This window comes from Heterocephalus glaber, unplaced genomic scaffold (assembly GCF_053883595.1).
Source record: "Heterocephalus glaber isolate CG9 unplaced genomic scaffold, H.glaber_assembly_v1.0 deba00001428, whole genome shotgun sequence".
Classification (NCBI taxonomy): Eukaryota; Metazoa; Chordata; class Mammalia; order Rodentia; family Bathyergidae; genus Heterocephalus; species Heterocephalus glaber.
The window spans coordinates 13,465,525-13,485,173 of NW_028258293.1; the positions used below are offsets into that span (position 1 = coordinate 13,465,525).

Below are 19,649 nucleotides of genomic sequence, written 5' to 3' on the forward strand. Positions count from 1 at the left end.
TCAACAAAAAGATTTAGGAGAAAAAGATAAAGATATTTTGGATCACATATTCAGAATCTAGAAAAATCTTAGCCAGTGCAATGTTTTCTAAATGGCTTTTAAACTGGGCATGGTGGTGCCTGCCTTTAATCCCAGCACTCAGGAGGCTGAGGCAGGAGGATTGCCATGAGTTCAAGGCCAGCCTGAACTACATGTGGATACCCTGTCTCAAAAAGAATGTATTTTTAACATAATCCACATTCAGAAAAACACTTTTAAGTTCTCTTAAGTTTTTCAACATTATTTACAGTGAAGTATCTTAATACCTTTTAACTTAAAACCATAAATTAATAACACATTTTAAGTTGGAATCATAAGCATCTATCTGTGGCTTTCCTTTTAATCTGTCTTGCTATGCTAAATTTTTAAAAACAAAGTAACAGTGCTCATTTCCTGAAGTATTTAAAAGGAAAGAAGACACTTAAGGATCATCCCAAAAAAGATAATATACCTAAGAAATATTGTGTCATATAGTAATTGTGTGTGTGGTTTTTTTTTTTTTTTTTTTTGGTACTGGGGATTGAATCTAGGGTCTTCCCACTGAACTACATCCCCAGCCCATTTTTAGGGACCACCCAACTATTTTCTATAGTGTCTGTACCATTTTACATTCCCACTAGTAATGCATGAAAGTTCAAGTTAACCCTCCGTCCCCTTCAACATTTATTTTCCACTTTTAAAACTGATTTTTTAAAAAATGTTTTTTGTTTATTTTGTTTTGTGGTGCCAGGGCTTTGTGCATGCCTGGCAAGTGCTCCAGCCTTGAGCTTCACTCTTGGCCTCAATATTTTTATGTTTTCATTGGTCATTTGGAGATAGGGTCTCACCATGTAGCCTAGGCTGGCTTTGAACTCACAGCAGTCTTCCTGCCTCAGCCTCCCTGGGATTACAGGTGTGCACCACCATGCCCCGATAGCAGCTTTATTCTTAATAGCCCCAAAGTGGTAACAACTCAGATGATCATCAACTGATGAACAGATCAGCAAAAGGTGATATATCCAAACAAGGGAATACTTTTCACTCACAAAGCATTAAGCCCAGATAATTGTAGCATTATAGGTAAACCTTGAATACATGCTAAGTAAAAGAAGCCAGACATAAAAGACCATGTTTTGTATGATCCCATTTATATGAAATGTCCAAAAACCAGGAAATCTATAGGGAAAGGAAGCTGATTAGTGTTTGCCAGGACCGAGGTGTTAGGGATGGTTTCCCAAGTTGCTGAAAATATGCTGGAATTAGATAGTAGTCATGGTTGCACATAATTGTGGATATATTGAAAGCCACTGAATAGCACATTTAACATGTGGTGGGTTTTCTTTCATTTGTTTGTTGTTTGTTTGAGATGGGGTCTTGTTATGTTGCCCAGGCTGGCCTCAAACTTTAGATTCTCCCAATTCAGCCTCCTAAGTAGCAGGTATTATAGGTGCATATCTGGTCTTTTAAAATGGTGAACTTGCCAGGGATGATGGCTCACACCTGTAATTCCAGCTCTCGAGATGCTGAGGTAGGAGGATCTCCATGAGTTCAAGGGCAGCCTGGACTACACTGTGAGACTGTCTCAAAAAAGAACAAATATATGTGTGTGTGTATGAATTTTACACTTTTTTCCCTTGGTACCAGGGATTGAACTCAGGACCTTGCACTTGCAAGCCAGGCGCAGCACCACTGAGCTAAATCCCTGGCCTAATTTTACACTTTTTTAAAAAGGAAGGCACTGATTGCCCTGATCCTCCATCCTGTAGGGGCCAGGTCTCTGCAGCTTTCATTCTTGGGTCAGTGTTCTAAGGGGAAGCTCTCTCGTTGGCTGCAGGTCTCTATTTTATAGGTTAGGCGTGATAGAAACTAATTCTGTATTTGGTGGCATGGAATGTGGACTTGAGTTGTCAGTTGTTTACAGTTGTTTGGCAAGGGCAGTTACCTAGAACCTAAGGACATTAGGGCTATAGAAAATTGTACTCTTGCTATTAAAGAAAAGGATGCCTCTGATCCTTAAGGAGCTGAGCAGAGGTTCAGCCCTCCCATTGGTAGAAGAGCCCTTGGTTGTCCAGCCAACCCAGTATGAGCATCTAGGTCATTTTCAAACAATCCCCCTCCTGTTTCTCGCCTCTGTATGTATCCATTCATGGTTCTACAGTGTATACAATGTAGGTACAACACATAGATTATCTTAAAGGTAATATGTGTTTATAAATGGCTTTGGTTTATTTCATGGTCTATATATCTTAAATTCTAATCATTGAAGAGTCATTTCCCTTTAAGGGAAGCAGATTATCTCAGGTGAATTGAAATTACCTTTCTAGGGGCACTTTTTTTTGATACAGTTAATTTTTAGCTAATACATGAAACATAAAGAGTTGTACATATTTGTGGGGTACAATATGATGTTTTGATAAATGTATGCATTGTGTAATGTTTAATCAGATTGGACATACCTATCTCTCAAATATTTATCATCTCTCCCCCCACCCCCACCATACCCTTTTGCAGTACTAGGGGTTGAACCAGGGCCTTTGCACTGAGCTACATCCCCAGCCCTTTTTATTTTTTTTTTATTTTGAGACAAGCTCTTCCTAAGTCATTAAGTTCCCTAGGCCAGGCTCAAATTTTTTTTATCCTTCTGCCTCAGCCTTCCAAGATATGTAGCACTATACCTGGTTTATGGTAAACACATTCAAGATCTCTTCTAGCTTTTTGAAATATACAGTATATTATTATTATCCATACTTACCCACTTGTGCAATAGCCCACAAGAACTTATTCCTGTCTAGCTATAACTTGGTACTCATTGACCAGCCTTTTGTTATCCCTCCTTTCCCCTTATTAGAATGCAGTTATTCAAACATCCAAAACTGGGATTCAGAACCTAAGAGCTTACATGCTTTTTATTTGTGGTGTGTATGTTCAAAGCAAACTTTTTTTTCTTTAATAGTAACTCAGACTGTAGAAAATTCATAAGAATGCTTCAGGGACTAGACTTCGCAAGAATCCTATAGCCCATACATATTTTACAGTTAAGATAAGGAGATATAATGAAGGTAAGGAATTATTGTTAGTATTTTGGTATAATATTGGCATTGCAGTTAATTAAATGACCTCTTATATTTTAGAGATGTATACTGAAGAATTTACAAATGTAGTAAAGTTACTTGTAGATTTAATAAAATCTAATGAGGTGTTTGGATTTGGAGGGCTTATAGATGAAACAAAATTGGCCATATGTTGATAATTGTTGAAGCTGGTGATGGATACCTGGGTCTTTGTTCTACTTTTCTACGTGTTTGAGAGTTTCTGTAATAAATTAGAAGTCAGGGAGAAGGCCACAGAACTATCTTTAAGAACAGTATTTATGCTATTTTGGAAGTAATAACTTCTTGTCATAGGAGATATTCAAACATGGATCAAAAAAGTCAGCTTCCTGGCGAGTGTGGCAGCACATGTCTATGATACCAGCACTCCAGAGGCTGAGGTAGGAGGATTGCTGTGAGCTCAAGGTGTTGCTACATAATGAGTTCAAGGCCAGCCTGAACATAGCAAGATCTTGTCCCCCCCCCCCCCCAAAAAAGGTCAGCTTCCTGTTGGGCCTTGTGCCACATGCCTATAATCTCAGATACTCAGGCAGCTGAGGCAAGAGGATTATAAATTGGAGGCCAACCTGGGCAATTAAAGGAGATCCTTTCTCAAAATAAAAAGGGCTGAGTATGTAACTCAGTGTGAGGCCCTCACTACTGAGAGGGGCGAGAGTCAACTTCCAAAAATTAGTTATATGTCACAATGTCCTGCAAAGTTTAGGCCTACTCAATCCTGACTTGTGTGGGGGTGGGTAGAGAATGTGAAATTTGAAGGGAAAGATTTTCTTTTTTAAAACTTACCCTAAGTGGGCCGGGGATTTAGCTCAGTGGTTCCGGTGCCTGCGTCGAAAGCAAAGGACCTGAGTTGGATCCCCGGTACCAAAAAAAAAAAATTACCCTAAGTGATTCTCATGCAGCCAGTCTGCTGTTTTCTTGGACTGGCGTTTGGGACCTCTTTGCTAGATAATCTTGAAAATTTCCTCATACCTTGGGAGCCTGTGAGGCTGGGAATGTGGCAAGACAAATAAATGTAAAAATAGGGTAACCTGGCAACAATTTCTTTTCAGCCTTAAACTGGTAGCTTAGGTTGCTAATGCTCCACTCCCCCACCCCCCTTCAATTTTCTTTTCCCCTGCTGCCCTCTTTAGTTTAGATTGGTCATTTCCAGTTCTTGTGTTCTTTACTCTCCTTTGGTGGTGGCTGTGGTGTGACACCCACATGAGACTTTTCCTCCTCATTTTTAATATATATCACAGTACCATCTTGGCTATTTTTCTTATTTGGAGTGTCTTCATAAGGTTTCTAAAGGGAATAATGAGGGTAGGTAAGTTCCTAAAGTTAAAAGTTCCCCTAGCAGGATTCCCTAGCAGTCAGATCACATAGCTGTCACAGAGAACTGCTAGTTGTTCAGATGCTGGGAATTAGTGAGATTGCTGGGTAGGATCAGTTTTAGCAGAAGCATGTTCCTATATTTTAAGGTATAGGGGAAGGATTAAAGCAGTAATAAGCAAATGGGTTACAAAAGATCTGGCTCTGATTCTGATTGATCAGCTGACCAAATAGGAAAAAAATAACATAACTTAGTCAGCTGATCAATCAGAAATCAGAGCTAGATTACTGTAGTGTAGTACACCAAAAACTTTACTAATAGCATGCTGCCTGAATTCAGGTAGCTTGGGCTACCTGCCCAGTTTCAAAGCTTAACTACAGCATGGCTGAGGAGGTAGGTGGTTTTAATCACTTCATTATTCTCTGCTATATTAAGGCCCCATCAAATAATAATATTTAAACACCGCATTCTAAGAGGGGCAACCAGTAAACTACAGTTTGTCTCAAAAAAAGACGACTTCAGCTTTCAAGATCTAGAAGTTATGTTATTTAAGGAACTGATGAAAAAATTTTGAGACATTTTGCCTGAAGAAGAAAATATTCATTGGATGTAAGTCTTGCTCTGGATCTGAGGTTTTTTTCATGTATGAAATAGTTGGTTAGATTAGATGATTTCTGAGGTCCTTTTGGGAAAAACAGTTAAAATTCACAAAGTTGCCATGTAAAAGAGGAAGTGAACCATTTTTAGGTTTTGTATTTTGGACATCGGTTTTCAAACCAATTTGAAGAATACCTGAAATTCATGGTGTTTTCATAAAACACGATAGAATATTTATATACTTAATTTTTCAATATATTAAAGATATTAAGTGTATTTGTGCAACCTTAGGTAACAGTTTATGCTAAATTTTGATCACAACAAGTGGTGGCACAGAGGTTAAAATTAAAATACAGTCAACCCTTGACTTATGAACTGGATCCATTCCCTAAGGGCTGGTTGTAACAAAGTCAATACAGCTGAGATCTGGATGTTTACCTGGTACACACTATAAATAGCAGGCCGATGAATCTTCCACTGACCTAATTAACCCAAGTTGTTTGTATGTCAGGCCAGTTGTAACTTGAGGGTCCACTCTACATTTTTTAGAAAAGCTTACAATCAAGCAAAACTCTTATTTGTTTATGTTTTTTCTGTGAATTGAGAAATTCAATTTAGTAACTTAATTTTAAAATCTAGTGTCCCAAAAAGTAGAACTAGAACCAATGGGGAAGAAAATTCAAAAAGGCAGCAGATTGGATGATGAAATACCTACACAAGAATTTAGAAACAGCCATTTCATAATTGTTGCTCTCAGATTGTAAAAAAAATGATTAGAAGCGTTCAATCAGAAGTTTGATGTGCACCTGTTACAAATGCTACCTAGAGAAAGGATTTTTATATTCAAGGGAAAGTTCAGAGCCCTTTTATTAATGCTAAGATTTTATTTCGTTTGTGTAGAAGAAAAGTTTGATTTGATGTAGACCAAAGGGAGAGGTGTAAAGAACGTTAATAATAAGCTGAGTTTGGAAGTCTGTGGTACAGGACTTTTAGTTTGCACAAACCATTCATCCCCACTTAGAAGAAGTTCCCCGAAGTTCATACATTTTGTTGCAAAATGTTGTTGTAAATGCCTGTTCTTTATCATTATTTCACATTTTAAAGATTAATTTCCTGTCAGAAATTTGCTTTGTGGTAAAAACTCAACTGAAAAGGGTATTTTTCTTCTCACTCAGCAAACTCACTTCCTGTTTCCCTCTAGTGTCTTTTGTCTTGTTAATAATAATCTAAATAGTTCAAATATTTTGTGAACCAAACCGGAAAAAGGAACAGTACTTAAAAACTTGTCTTTTGGCAATTTAAGTTTGTCAGACTTTTAGTTAATAGCTATAAATTTGCTACTTTGAGCAGATTTCAAAATTTTTAGTAATGGAATCAATTTATTTTCATAAAAGTGGTTTTCCAAAGTTCTATGATTATTGACTTTCTAAAAGTTAATTGTATTAACAGTATAAACATATTCCCATTAGCAGACTATTTTTAAAGGAGAGGAAAAGTTAAAATATTGTTATTTTCTGGCTGAGTATATTTGAATAACTCAGGTCTCTTTGTAAAATTTTTAAAAATATAAATGAGGATGTAACCAACTTTGTTCTAAATAGTAACTGATATACTTTATGCTTAAAGTATAACTTATTGAAAATTTGGTACTTTATTCCATCTGATTTCTGAGTAATATGGCATGAACCTTAAAACTTGTGTACTCATGAGGCTTTCCCATATGGTATTCTTGTAACTGCTTTTTTAAAAAAATCAAAATATGTACTGATAAGATTTTGTGAATTATTTTAAACTTTCACTGTTTTCCTTAAACTTCTAAACCCACCTCTGCCATCTCTCTACGGATGATTGATTGATTGATTGATTGATTGAACTGAGGTCAGCATCCGCTGTGTTAAGCTATATCTGCTCATCTCATTTCCCTCTTCTTTCTGATTTGGAGGGAAGAGATATTCTCTCTTTTCTAAAACCTAACTCTTTTGCTTTTTTCTTATTCACATTTGCTCCTGTTTTTCCCCAAAGTCATTGCTTTTTAAAAAATTCTGGTTTCTTGCTTTCTTTCAGTTCCCATCATGTTACAGAAAGTTGATTTTGGTAACAATCACACTAATTACCAATGCAATGGGCACATTCATTGCTAAGGCCTTTTTGCCTAATTTTCAAAAATTGACTTAAAAAAAAAAACCTTTTGATTCCTAGGTAAAACTACTTCCTAGTTTTCCTCCTATGACTTTTGACTCCCTTTTTCTTTGTCTAACATTTCAATATAGGTATTCCCTCCAAATTTTGTATTTGCTATCTTTCAAAAAAGGTTCTCCAGGGCCAGGGATTTAAATCGCTCAGTGGTTTCGCCGGCTGCTGCGCAAGTGTAAGGACCTGAGTTCGATCCCCGGTACCAAAAAAAAAAGGTTCTCCCTTGGTCAGTGGATTATTTTTGAGGCTCTAAGATATTTTAATGTGACTCCTTGGTTCTCTATGGTTGATACTCTGTTATGGTTAATTTTATGTGTAAGTTTAAGTAGGCCATGGGGTGCCTGGACATTTTGTCAGATATTATTCTGGAAATATCTGTAAGATTAACATTTGGATTAGTAGACAGAGTAAAGCAGATTACCATCTAATATGAGTGGGCTTCATCCAGGAAATTGAGGGCTCTTGGTTCCCAAGAGGAAGTTGCAACTTATATCTGACCACCTTTTAACTAGGAAATTCATTTTTTTTCCTGCCTCTGGACTCAAAACCTGAACACCAGCTCTTCTTGGGTGGTGAGTGTTGTACTGGGGCTGGAACTCCGCCATTGTGTTGCTTGTGTCTCTAGTTTACCAACTGCAGGTCTTGGAACTTGTCAGTCTAATAAGGGTGTGAGTTAATTCCTTATAATAAATATCTCTTTCTCTCCTCTCTGAGAAATCTCAGCCCTATACCTTCCAGATGTGGCCCTTTGTGTATCCCTCAGCCTCACAGATGAATTTAACCTTAAGTCCTATTTAGCTAAAATGTTGTTCTTTCAGTGATCTTGATAGATGACTCAGTATTTTTCACTACAAGACATCTTTATTTCATTTGTGGCTAATAGCATTTGCGATACTGATTACTATATGTCTCTTTATTCTTTTTTTCCCTGAAAATTCAGTTTATTTTTGATGTTGTGCACAGATCCAGGCAGTGTGATCAGTTTTTCTGTATGTGTAATAATTTGTCAAAATATGTTTTCCCACAAGACTCTCTTCAATCAATGCTGAAAATCCCAATCTAACAACATACCCAAATAAAGTTCTTGAAATCACCCTTTAAAATATGGAAGAAAGTGTGGTGAGTCTCTCTTGTAACATGTAGTACACAACAAATGACTAGAGAGCAATTTATGTTTTAAAAGGTGATTAATACAATAGGTGAGTTAAGGAAATTAGTGTACTTTGCTCTGGTTTTAGCAAACATGCTTTGTTTTCCTTTTCTTCTTTTTCTTCTTCTTTTTTTTTTTTTTTTGGTTTTTTGAGACAGAGTTTCACTACGTAGTCCAAGCTGGCCTTGAACTGATAGGGATCCTCCTCCCTCAGGTGCGGGGGTGGGGGGGCACCCCCGTCTGAATCCTGGGATTGCAAGTGTGTGCCACTGCACCTGGCTTTTGTTTTGTTTTTTGAGGAGTGGGGTGGGGAAACACACTGTGGACTTTGAAGATTTTCACTGTATGAGAAAGATATGACTCTGCAAGCAAAACATTGTAAGCTGCCTTTTTTTTTTTTTAAAACAGAAGCTCTACAAGACATTGTACAATTTTTTATTATTAAATGAGGAAAATCTCATTTGTTACAGAGAAAAAGTTTCAGTGATGAAGACAGTCAACCAAGAGATCAACCACTCTTTGCATTAGAAAAATGTTTGAGGTTTATGAGGATTACAAAATCATTTGTCAACCTCACCTTTAAAGAACTTGGAACAGAAGAGGGAGGAAAGTTACAAGTATATATAAATGCAGTACAAATGAAAAGCCCTGAATGCCACATTAAAAAGTCTGTGAAAAATTAATGGAGAAAAGAGGTGATTTGATGCTTGTGGATGTTTTATGGAGTTGGGGGAGTGCATGGCTTAGAAAAAAGTAAAAAAAAAAATTTTGTTATTTCAGGAACAGCAGAGGAACCCTCCCCCTAAAGTGTTGTTGTTAATGTCTAAGGTGAAATAATTGGCAGCCTTCTCCCCACTATTTTTTGCTCTTTGGGAAGAACATTTGAGTTAACTTTCTAGATTCTGTTACCTTGAGGAATGACTGTTTGTTACTATAGTCTGGTTCTGTCACTGTCAAATAAAACTCAGAACTTGAAAGGGAGGACCTAATTTGAGAAAAGCATTACAAAAAATATAAATTTTTTAATTAAAAAAATCTAAAAATGCCACTAAGGTGATGCAGATTTTTTTTTTTTTTTTTTTGGTACCAGGGATTGAACTCGGGCCCTTGAGCTTGTGAGGCAGGCAGCAGAACCACTGAGCTAAATCTCTGGCCCTGTTCTTTATGTTTTAGTTTAAAACATTCTAGGGGCCGGAGATTTAGCTCAGTGGTTCTGCTGCCTGCCCTGCAAGCACAAGGGCCCGAGTTCGATCTCCGGTACCAAAGAAAAAAAAACATAAAGAACAGAGTTTAAGGAAAGATGACTGTTAGGTCAAGCAGAACAAGTTTTTCTATAGCAGTAGTCCCCAACCTTTTTGGGATCAAGGACTGGTTTCAAGGAAGACAGTTTTCCCATGGACTAGGGGGAGAGGTAGAAGTGGTTTGGGGATGCATTACATTTATTGTGTACTTTATTTCCATTATTATTACATTGTAATGTATAATGAGATAATTATACAACTCACCATAATACAGAATTAGTGGGAGTCCTGAGCTTGTTTTCCTACAACTGGACAGTCTCATTGGAGATGATGAGAAACAGTGACACCTGAAGTGTTGATCATGTCTAGTCTAGTCTACTCTCACTTTGGATGCAACCACTGCAGAGAACCTTGCTTCATAAAGATAGGATGTTGGAAATGGAAGCAGGCTTTTCAGTGGTTTTGTGGCAGTCTCAGGATATTCTGCCTGACCTTAATCCAGAATGTATGGAGATTTGTGGCCGTCTCAAACATATCTTTAAGGCCACTGTCATTTGTAGTTAATTCTCTTCTAGCATGGACATAGTTAATCCATCTAGCTTTTTTCACAGGTGGCTTGTGGATCCATTCTTTCCTAGTTTAGGGGTCTTTTGGGGTTGGGAAGTCAAATTCAAATGCTTGAAAGCTGAAATGGTGATCATGTACCAGATAGGAGAAAGAAGTTCCTGGCTCAGTCTCTTTTAAAGTCTCTGCTAATGTTTGAGACATGTCAAAATTCCCAGTTCACTTGATGCCCCCAAAATTCCATTTTGGCTTTGAATGCAGCCACTTTATTTGCCAATTTAAGCATAGTTGTATTCCCCTGAAGTGACAGATTGAATTCATTGAGCTGGTTGAGTGTATCACATAAGTAAGCATGGGCGGGATACCACATAAGTAAGTGGTACCACCAACTGCCTCGCAAGTGCAAGATCCTGAGTTCCATCCCTGGTACCACTAAATAAATAAATAAAAATAAAGTTAAAAAATAAATAAGCTTTACAACCCATTCTGTGTCACTGAAATTCACTGCCAGTTGTAACTTTTTTTCTGGAATAACTCATAACTCAAACTAGCCAGTGATCTACCTTCAGAAAGCCATCTTATTTCTGTGTATAAGAAAAGACGTGTGTTCTGTGCCCATCTCCTCACAGAGCTACACGAACAGATGTTAACGTGTGTTCTTTAATGTGGTTGATAATTTTAATCACATCCTGCAAAATTTGGTTAAGTTGGGGGCCTTGGATTTAGCTCAGTGACACTGTGCCTGCTTTTCAAGTGCAAGGTCCTGAGTTACGATCCCTGTACCGAAGTGGGGGGGCAGATTTTTGTTAAGTTTAGGTAAGATTTTTTGGCTAGTCAGCAATTCTTTATGGATGACATAATGCATGGACTCACATTCAGAAGTGACCTCTTTGACCCAAGTAAAGAAACCAGAAAGCTATCCAATCATGAGAGCCATCCATGCATATACAAATATAAAATGACCAAATCAATTTTCCTGATATGTAATTATTCAAAGACTTGAATAGTTCTGCAGTTGTGGTATTGGTTGGCAACAAAAGTGTATATAACACATCCCTATGCATGTCTTCCTGAAAGTTATACAGCATAAAAACAATCATTGTTGCCTTGTTGGCAACATGGTTACCATTGGTCACTCATTAATCCTCTCTAACAATTATGCCTCAGTATCCTCTGCTATTTCATTAGTTCATCTCATTATGGGACTAGCTGAAAGGAGAACATGTGCCACCTTTTTAAATTGCACCTCTTCTAAGAGTTCACAGTAAATGTCCTTAGCAGGCAGGGTCAACTCTTCATCAATAGCAAAGGGCTTCTTAGCTTTAGCAATGCAGTTAGCCACTAAGAATGATGCTCTCAGAGAAGACACATTTAATGAAGTGGTAGCCTTTGATAGTTGCTTTTGTTTTTTGTATTCGTGTTTTTTTTCTTTTGAAAAACTCCAAAGATTTGTCTTTTAATGCAGGGTCTTTTTTTTGGTACCAGGGATCAAACTCAGGTCCTTGCGCTTGCGAGGTGGGCGGCAACACCACTGAGCTAAATTCCCGGCCCTTAATGCAGGGTCTTCATGTGGTGAAGCTATTTTGAAGGTTTCATGGTGTCATTGAACAGCCAGTTGCCGCATATTATACACAGGGGACTTGTAGAATGTGAATCACCTATTGCTAAGAATCCATAATTTGATCAGGATCCTCGGTATTTTCTTTTAAATGCAGCTTTCTTTTTGTTGGCAGTCATAGAGTCTTCTGCTTTATCATCATTGAATCTCTCCCCCTTTTCAAAGAAACTCCATTGACATTTGTTTTTTACTAATTTTGGCTAGGGTTAGCTTGTGGGCTTGCATCAAAACTTGAGACAAAAATGCACAGTGCAGAAGAGAAGTGTGGATGGAAGTGGTAAATAAAATAATGGGCAGGCCATTCATGGAGTAAAATAAATGTTGGATTCTGACTTAAACTTGCCATTAGAAAAAAGCCAGGAGACATCGCAATCCCAGACTTCAAGTTGTACTACAAAGCCACAGTGATTTTGTAAAAAAACAACATGGTATTGGCAAAAAAAAACCCCAAACTTGTAGATCAGTGGAACAGAATAGAAGATGCAGAAACAACTGCAGGCACACTCAGCTATCTTACAAAGGGGCCAAACACCTTTGCTAGAGGAAAGATAACCTCTTTAACAAATGTAGTGGGAAAACTGGCTTTCCACATGGCAAAGATTGAACCTGGACTCATATCTCTCATCATGTACTAAACTAAAATTGAAATAGATCAAAAATTTAAATATTAAAACAAGCAATCTGCTGGAAGATAGAATAGGTAAAACTCTTGAAAGCATAGGTGTAGACAAAGACTTTATGAACAAAGCTCCAATCACACAGGAAATAATACAAAGCATCAAATTGGGATCACATCAAATTAAAAAGCTTCTGCACAGCAAAGGAAACCACCAACAGTAAAAAGACAACCTACAGGATGGGAAAAAAAATATATGAGCTACTCCTCAGACAGAGGACTAATATCTAGAATATATAAAGAACTAAAAAAAAAAATCAGACCCCCCCAAATTTAAAGACCCAATCCAAAAATGTGCATCTGAAATGAATAGACACTTTTCAGATGAAGAAGTACAAATGGCCAATAAATATATGAAAAAATGCTCAACCTCATTTGAGAAATGCAAATTAAAACAGTACTGAGATTTCATCTCACTCCAGAAAGAATGACTGTCATCAAGAAATCCACCAATAACTGCCAGGAGTGGTGGGACACACATGTAATCCCAGCATTCTGGAGGGTGAGGCAGGAGAGGGTCACCTCAAGTTCAAGGCCAGCCTGAGTTACATAGTGCCCCCTCTCTCTCTGGAAAAAAAGAGAAAGAAATCAACCAATAACAAATGCTGGCAAGGGTGCAGGGAAAAAGGAATCCTTCTCCATTGTTGATGGGAGTGCAAATTGGTACAACCACTGTGGGAAGCAGTATGGAGGTTCCTCAAAAAACTAACCCAGCTATTCCCTTTCTAAATATCATCCTGAAAGAGTTAAACACATCATATTACAGTGATACATGCATTCTCATGTTTATATCAGCATAGTTCATAATAGCCAAATCTCAGAAGCAGCCTGTAAGCCATCGACGAATGAATAAAGAAAATGTGGTATTTATGTACTACCTTGCCATAAAGAAGGATAAACCTGAAGCATTTTTAGGTAAATGGATGTACCTGAAGACCATAGTCTTAAGTGAAATAAATCAGGCACACAAGTTTAAATATTGTATTACTTCACTTGTGTGAGAAATCCAAAGTACTATGTAAATATTAAGCAAAATGGAGGAGAGATATTAGGAATAACTTGTTCAAATGGGAAGGGGAACGAGATGGCAGGAGAGGGAGGGAAGAAGGGAAAGGAGATTTAAAGACAAAAATGGAGATAGAGCTTTTGTAAATGTGGAGAAGAAGGGTTGGAGGGAGGGCAGGGAAAGGAAACAAACAAAAAATGTGATATGTGCATGTAGACATCCCCCATGATGAATGTAATCATGTACTGCAAACATCTACTAATAAAAAAATGCAAAAAAATCCCTGCCACTAGATGTAGCTGTATAATTGAAGTACATCACTTTGCCATTATAAAGCCTGCCAACATGGCTCATACCTGTAATTTCAGCACTCAGGAGGCTGAGGCAGGAGGATCCCTATGAGTTTAAGGCCAACCTGGGATAAATAGTGAGTTCAAAGCCAGCCTGAACTACGTAGTGAGACCCTTGTCTCAAAAAAAAAAAAAAAAAAAGAAAGTCTAATAAAATACCAAATGTAGACCAAGAGGCTATGATAGCATTTCCCTTTGAATTAAGAGCTTTTCTGTTGGTTGGGTGAAGACTTCTACACTTTGTAATATACTTTATCTTCATTGCAGTTGCCAAGCAAATTTATAGAAGAATTCCCATTTTAAACGAGGAAGTAAGAGGCCCACAGTGTTACATGCCAAGCAAAAACCACAATGTTTGGTGCAAATTGGAATGGACATTTTGTGCTAATATTCTTATAAGGACTTTTTATTGTTTTAGTTAGAACTTTAGTTGTTCTACAATAATTTTCAAAAGTCTTCCTTAACTCCCTTTTTTCCAAGAGCCCTGTTGTTTTTAGTTGTGAACTCTAAGGTTTCTCCACCCTCAAAATGCTCCTCCTCACATGCTCCCAAATATTTATTCTAGAAGAAAAGACTGCCACATTTTACAAAAAGAAAACTTGTAAAGAAATTGCCCGAAATTTTCAGTTTAATCAAAATCTTAGCTGGTTGTGGTGATGCATACCTATACTCTCAGCTTTTCAAGAGGCCAAGGCAGGAAGACCACAAATTTGAGTCCATTTGGACAAAGCAAGACCCTGTCTCAAAAAAATATAAATTGAAAAGTTCTTGTTTGCCATGGCCATTGAAATCTACTACAACTCTTGAAATTTATATACTGTTTTTATTTCCTTAGTTTTGAATTGAGAATATTCCAATTTTATTTTCAAAAGAAATTTACATGTGAAATGTATGCCAAGTCAAATACTTATTTTTGTGTAGTGTATCAAAATATTTCTAAATGAATTCTTCTCTTTGGCTATCTTTGGGTGGTAAATTGATGTTACAAACAAAATTTGGCCAGATTTAACTTTTAAAGGACTACAGGATGTTTATGAAAGTTTATAAAGAGAAAATGCCTACTTACTCCTAAAACTCATTTTCTTACCTAATGTATTTTCTTAAACTATGGGGCCTAAGTTGAATATATAGAATCCCTGATTTATTAGTGGAGTCTCATATTGGCTTGATCTCTTCATTTTCTTAAAATAGAAGGTATCCTTTAATTTTATTCAACTGTTAACGTCCTGAAGCGTTCATTTCAGGAATATTTTGAATGGAAAAATCTCTAACATTCCATTCTTACTGCTTAACACTGCCTGTTTCTACTTTTGAGCCAGTAAAACCAATGAACTTAAAATAAGGCTCAGTTGGTATTTTACAAAGATAGAAATACATAATATACAATTTTGTCTCTGATAGGTTTTGTTTTACCTCCAGAACTTTGTATATATTTTCATAAAGATATTTGTGCTATGCTAATGTACAGCATTTTAGAGATCTTTCGCCTTTAAAATAAAAACTTATTTTTATTACAGAAAGACTCACCTGGGACCAATAGTTTGCCAACTGGAAGTTCTCTTCTACAACAAATTGAAGTACAGAATGAGGAGATGACAGCTTTTTGTCAATCCATTGCAAAGTAAGGAACTTTTCTTTATTAATTATAGATTCTCTAAGTCAAATGCTCATTTTAAAAATAACTTGAACCTGGGTATGGTGAGACAAGGCTGTATCCCAAGGGGATAAAATCTGCTACCTAAGGTAAGGAAAGTTAATAACCAGTGGGAGATTTACTCTGAATCTAGTGTTTTTCTCAGTGTGGTCTATTTTAAATATAGCAGGGTTGGGGTTTCTCAGGTAGTATATATGATTGTTTTGGTTACACATTGTTTTAGTTAATGGTTTAGAGATTATCTTTTAACTTGTCTGGGAATCTGTTATATTTTTACCCAGTTTCTTAATTTTCTCCCCCAAAGAAGCCCTGTACACTTAGATTGTGTTAACTGTTTTGTTTTTATTTAAGCTAGACTCTTTGATACACCCCTGTCTCCGACTCAAATCTTAGAGTTTCCACAGACATCATCACTTAGCTACAGTGATGACAATAGTCCCCTCCCTTATCTGTGAAGCAGTATATTCCAAGACCCTCAGTGGATGCCTGAAGTTGGATAATACCCAACCCTATATCCACCACACTTTCCATATATATGCACACACACAAACGCACACACCTGTGACAAAGTTTAATGAGGCACAGTAAATGATTCATAGTAACCTCACCATACAATTTTTTTCTTCACTTTTTAAGTTGAGAACTTTTACCTTTTCACTTAGAACCCTTTACCATTTCTCTTTGGCATATCTAAATTGTCAGCATTATTACTTTTGCACTTTGGGGCCATTAATAGGTAAAACAAGGGTTATGTGAACATAAGCGCTGCAATACCGTGATAGTCCATCTGATAAGTGAGATAGCTAAGTGTGCTCATTTTGTCAGTGAGTTTTAAAAACAAGTTGTTTAATTAAGCTTATTATTTAAGTTGTTAATTAAGATTAAGTATCGACTTGATTGGCTTAGGAGTTTCCTAGGGGATTAGTAAAGCACTCTTCTTACTGTGTCTGAGTGGGTTGTAGAGGCACGACCTAGAGCACTGTATCTGATCTCTGGCCCTTTTCTCTCTGGCACTGTTTCCCTGCTCTGCTTCCTGGTGGACATGAACCAAGCATCTTTGTTTCACCATGCCCTTCTGCCATATTGGCCTAACTTGGAGCCAGCCAACCATAGATTAAAACTTCTGAAAATGAGCCAAATAAACCTTTCCTCCTTTCAGCCGTGAGAACCAGGTATTTTGTCCAGCGGTGGGAAAGCTGACTAATATAGAGGTATTTATGTTATTAGTAAGCTGCTTCTTGGCCAGCTGTGGTGGTCCATGCCTGTATTCCCAGCACTCAGGGAGACTGAGGCAGGAGAATTGGAAGTTGGACGCAGCCTGGGCCAGTGACTTAGTGAGACCCTGATTCAAAATAAAAAACAGGGTCGGGGTATAGATCATTGTGAAGGCCTTGGGTTCAATTCCCAGTTCCAAAATTATAAATAAATAAAGTTAAGTACCAGTAAGTTTTGCTTCTTCATTTGTGGTCCTTTAGGATAAAATGAGAAATCACACTCTATACCTATCTGTCTAAATGGCTTTCTAATCTCCCTCTTTCTATATATATTTAGTAAACATATTTCAGGTCTAATATGTATACCGTATAATATCTTAAACCCAAAGACTATCTGCAATTAACTAAATCTTATTCTAAACAATACTCTATTTCCTGTAAAGTAGTACTAATTAAAACTTTTTAAAATCCCCTTTTTTTCTTTTCTCCTGATCTTATCTTTTGATTTTGCGTGATTCGGCTGTCTGACCAGAATTTTAGCTTGACTGAGCACAAAATAAGAAAATAAGTAATCAAGAAGTTTAGCGTGTACATAAAGATACTAAATTTCTTGAACCATAGAGTCCCATTAAACAAACAAAATCTTTTCTTTGGGCTAAAGAGAAAGGGAAATTTTAGAAAAAATAAAAATTTAAAATACCCTTTATTATTTAAGAACATCAGACTACATATGTGGCTTATAGTGGCCATAAAAATATCTTATCTGGCCATGGTGGACTGTGACTCTAGCTACTTGGGAGGCAGATGCAGGGAGATCACAAGTTCCAAGGCCAATCTGGACAATTTAGTTCTACTGTTTCAAACTAAAAAAGGGCTGATAGAACTCAGTGATAGAGCATTGCCTGGCATTTGCGAGGCTCTCTGGGTCCAGTCCTCAATAACACACATGCACACAAAACCTTATCTAGTCCTTTATTTAAAATGAATAATTTGCTTGGCAATTAATAATTTAAATGAACTATTTTTATGTTTAAAAGTTTATAAACAAAACCAGAAAAGCCCAATTTTAAAGAATCTTTTATAGCTTAGGTTTTACTATTATTTTTTATAAAGCAAATCATAAAAATAGGAGAAATCATCGGTTTTGTAGAAAAACAGAACAAATTACTGTACAAATAAACAATTACTGATAGGTTTCATAGTGTCAAACAGATATAGAAAGGACTCATTTAAAAATACTTTTCTCAAAACAAAACAAAAAAGCATCCAAGAGTGTGAGGCAGGAGGGAGTGAATTTGAGGGCATCCTGAATTAAAAAGTAAGACCCTGTCTCAAAAAACCAAGAATAATAATAAGTAAAAATAAGCTTTACTTTGTGGGCAAGGAGGGGATATATAAAATTTATGACTTCATCTGTTTTTAAGTATGTAGTTCAATGACATTAGGCACATTTACATTGTTGTGTAAAAGAATAAACTCACTTTAAGAAAGCAAAGTGAAGAATTTTCCCCCAAAGCAAAGCCAAATTCATTGAATGCAACATTTGTCACTGGAATTTTTCTGAAGAATTCTTGTTTTTTGAGCCATCAACAGGAATTTCTCCTTTTCTGTTTCTTTTGTCACCTTGTGGGTTTTTTTGGTTTGTTTTTGTTTTTTGAGGCAGGGTTTTGTATTTCAGGCTGGCCTTGAATTTGCTGTGTACCCCATCCTGGCCTCTAGCTCTGGATCCTCCTGTTCAGCCTCCTGAGTGCTGTAATTATAAGCACAGGCCACTATGCCAGATTTAGAGTATCTGAACATTGAAGTCTTTATTGGAGGTAGACAAAATTCTCAACTATTTCATATATTAGTTAATTTCATGATTTGCTGCATGCATCTGCTTTATAACATGTAGAAAAGAAAATACCTTTGGGGTATAGTGGCACACACCTGTAATCCCAGCACTCTGGGAAGCTGAGAGGCAGGCGGATTGCAAGTTCAAGTCCAGCCTGGGCAGTTTAGCGACTTAGTGAGACCCTGTCTCAAAAATGAGAAGAGAAAAAAAAAAGAGTTGGGGATGTAGCTCAGTGCAAAGACCCAGGGTTCAATCCTTAGAGAGAGAAAGAGAGATAAGAGAGAGGAGAAAGAGACAATCAAATATCTAAAAATAGGGCTGGGGATTTAGCTCAGTGACACCGCGCCTGCCTCACAAGCGGAAGGTCCTGAGTTCGATCCCTGGTACCAAAAAAAAAATCTAAAAATAATGTCCATCTGAAGGTCTGTTCATATGTCAGTTGTTTATTATATTACTTTTTTGGGCCGGGGATTTAGCTCAGTGGTTTCGCTGCCTGCTGTGCAAGCGCAAGGACCCGAGTTCAATTCCTGGTACCAAAAAATATATATTACTTTTTTATTATATTTCTTTTTAATATTGGATCCTTTGTGTTGCTTAAGATCATAACACCGAAACCAGATTTATTCATTCACTATTTCATTTGTTTGACAAACTTATTATATGGTACTTACCATATCCTAGTTGCTTTGTAATGGAATTCGCATGTTCTCACAAGTCTAGGGAGTAAGTATTACTACCCCTAGTTTACAGAGGAAGAAAATGAAGCAACAAGGACATTGAATAATTTGCCTAAACTCTCACAGCTAAGTAGTGGTAAAATCAATATTCAAATTCAGTTGATCTGACCCTAGAGTGTTTGCACTGTTACATTTCCTACCTCCTCCAGAACTCTTCTTGTCATCACAGAACTGTTTTATTCTATGCCTATGAGTTAAATATTTCAATTGCTACAGAAATTAATAGACTATATTCCGAACCTATCTCCCTCTGTCTTGATACCAAGTGTACCAGATGAGCTATCCACCATGCTCGTGGATTGAAATGCAGACTGCCTTGCTCCTATACCTTTGCATGCCATTCTGCAGGAAGAAAGGCTTTGCAGTACTGCAAAA

The 19,649-nt window shown here is 37.0% G+C and overlaps 1 protein-coding gene across 9 annotated transcripts in view; it reads left to right on the forward strand.

Moving 5' to 3' along the window:
* The window catches only part of Pik3c2a (phosphatidylinositol-4-phosphate 3-kinase catalytic subunit type 2 alpha), a 112,372-nt gene that overhangs the window by 37,351 nt on the left and 55,372 nt on the right, over positions 1-19,649 (forward strand). For all 9 annotated transcript variants that reach the window (XR_015451338.1, XM_087211242.1, XM_004851494.4 and 6 more), the window contains one exon: positions 15,353-15,456. Coding sequence is in view for 8 of the 9 variants with exons in the window: in XM_087211242.1 (XP_087067368.1) it covers positions 15,353-15,456 (104 nt within the window). In the remaining variant the exon portion in view is untranslated. The remainder of the gene's footprint in view (positions 1-15,352; positions 15,457-19,649) is intronic.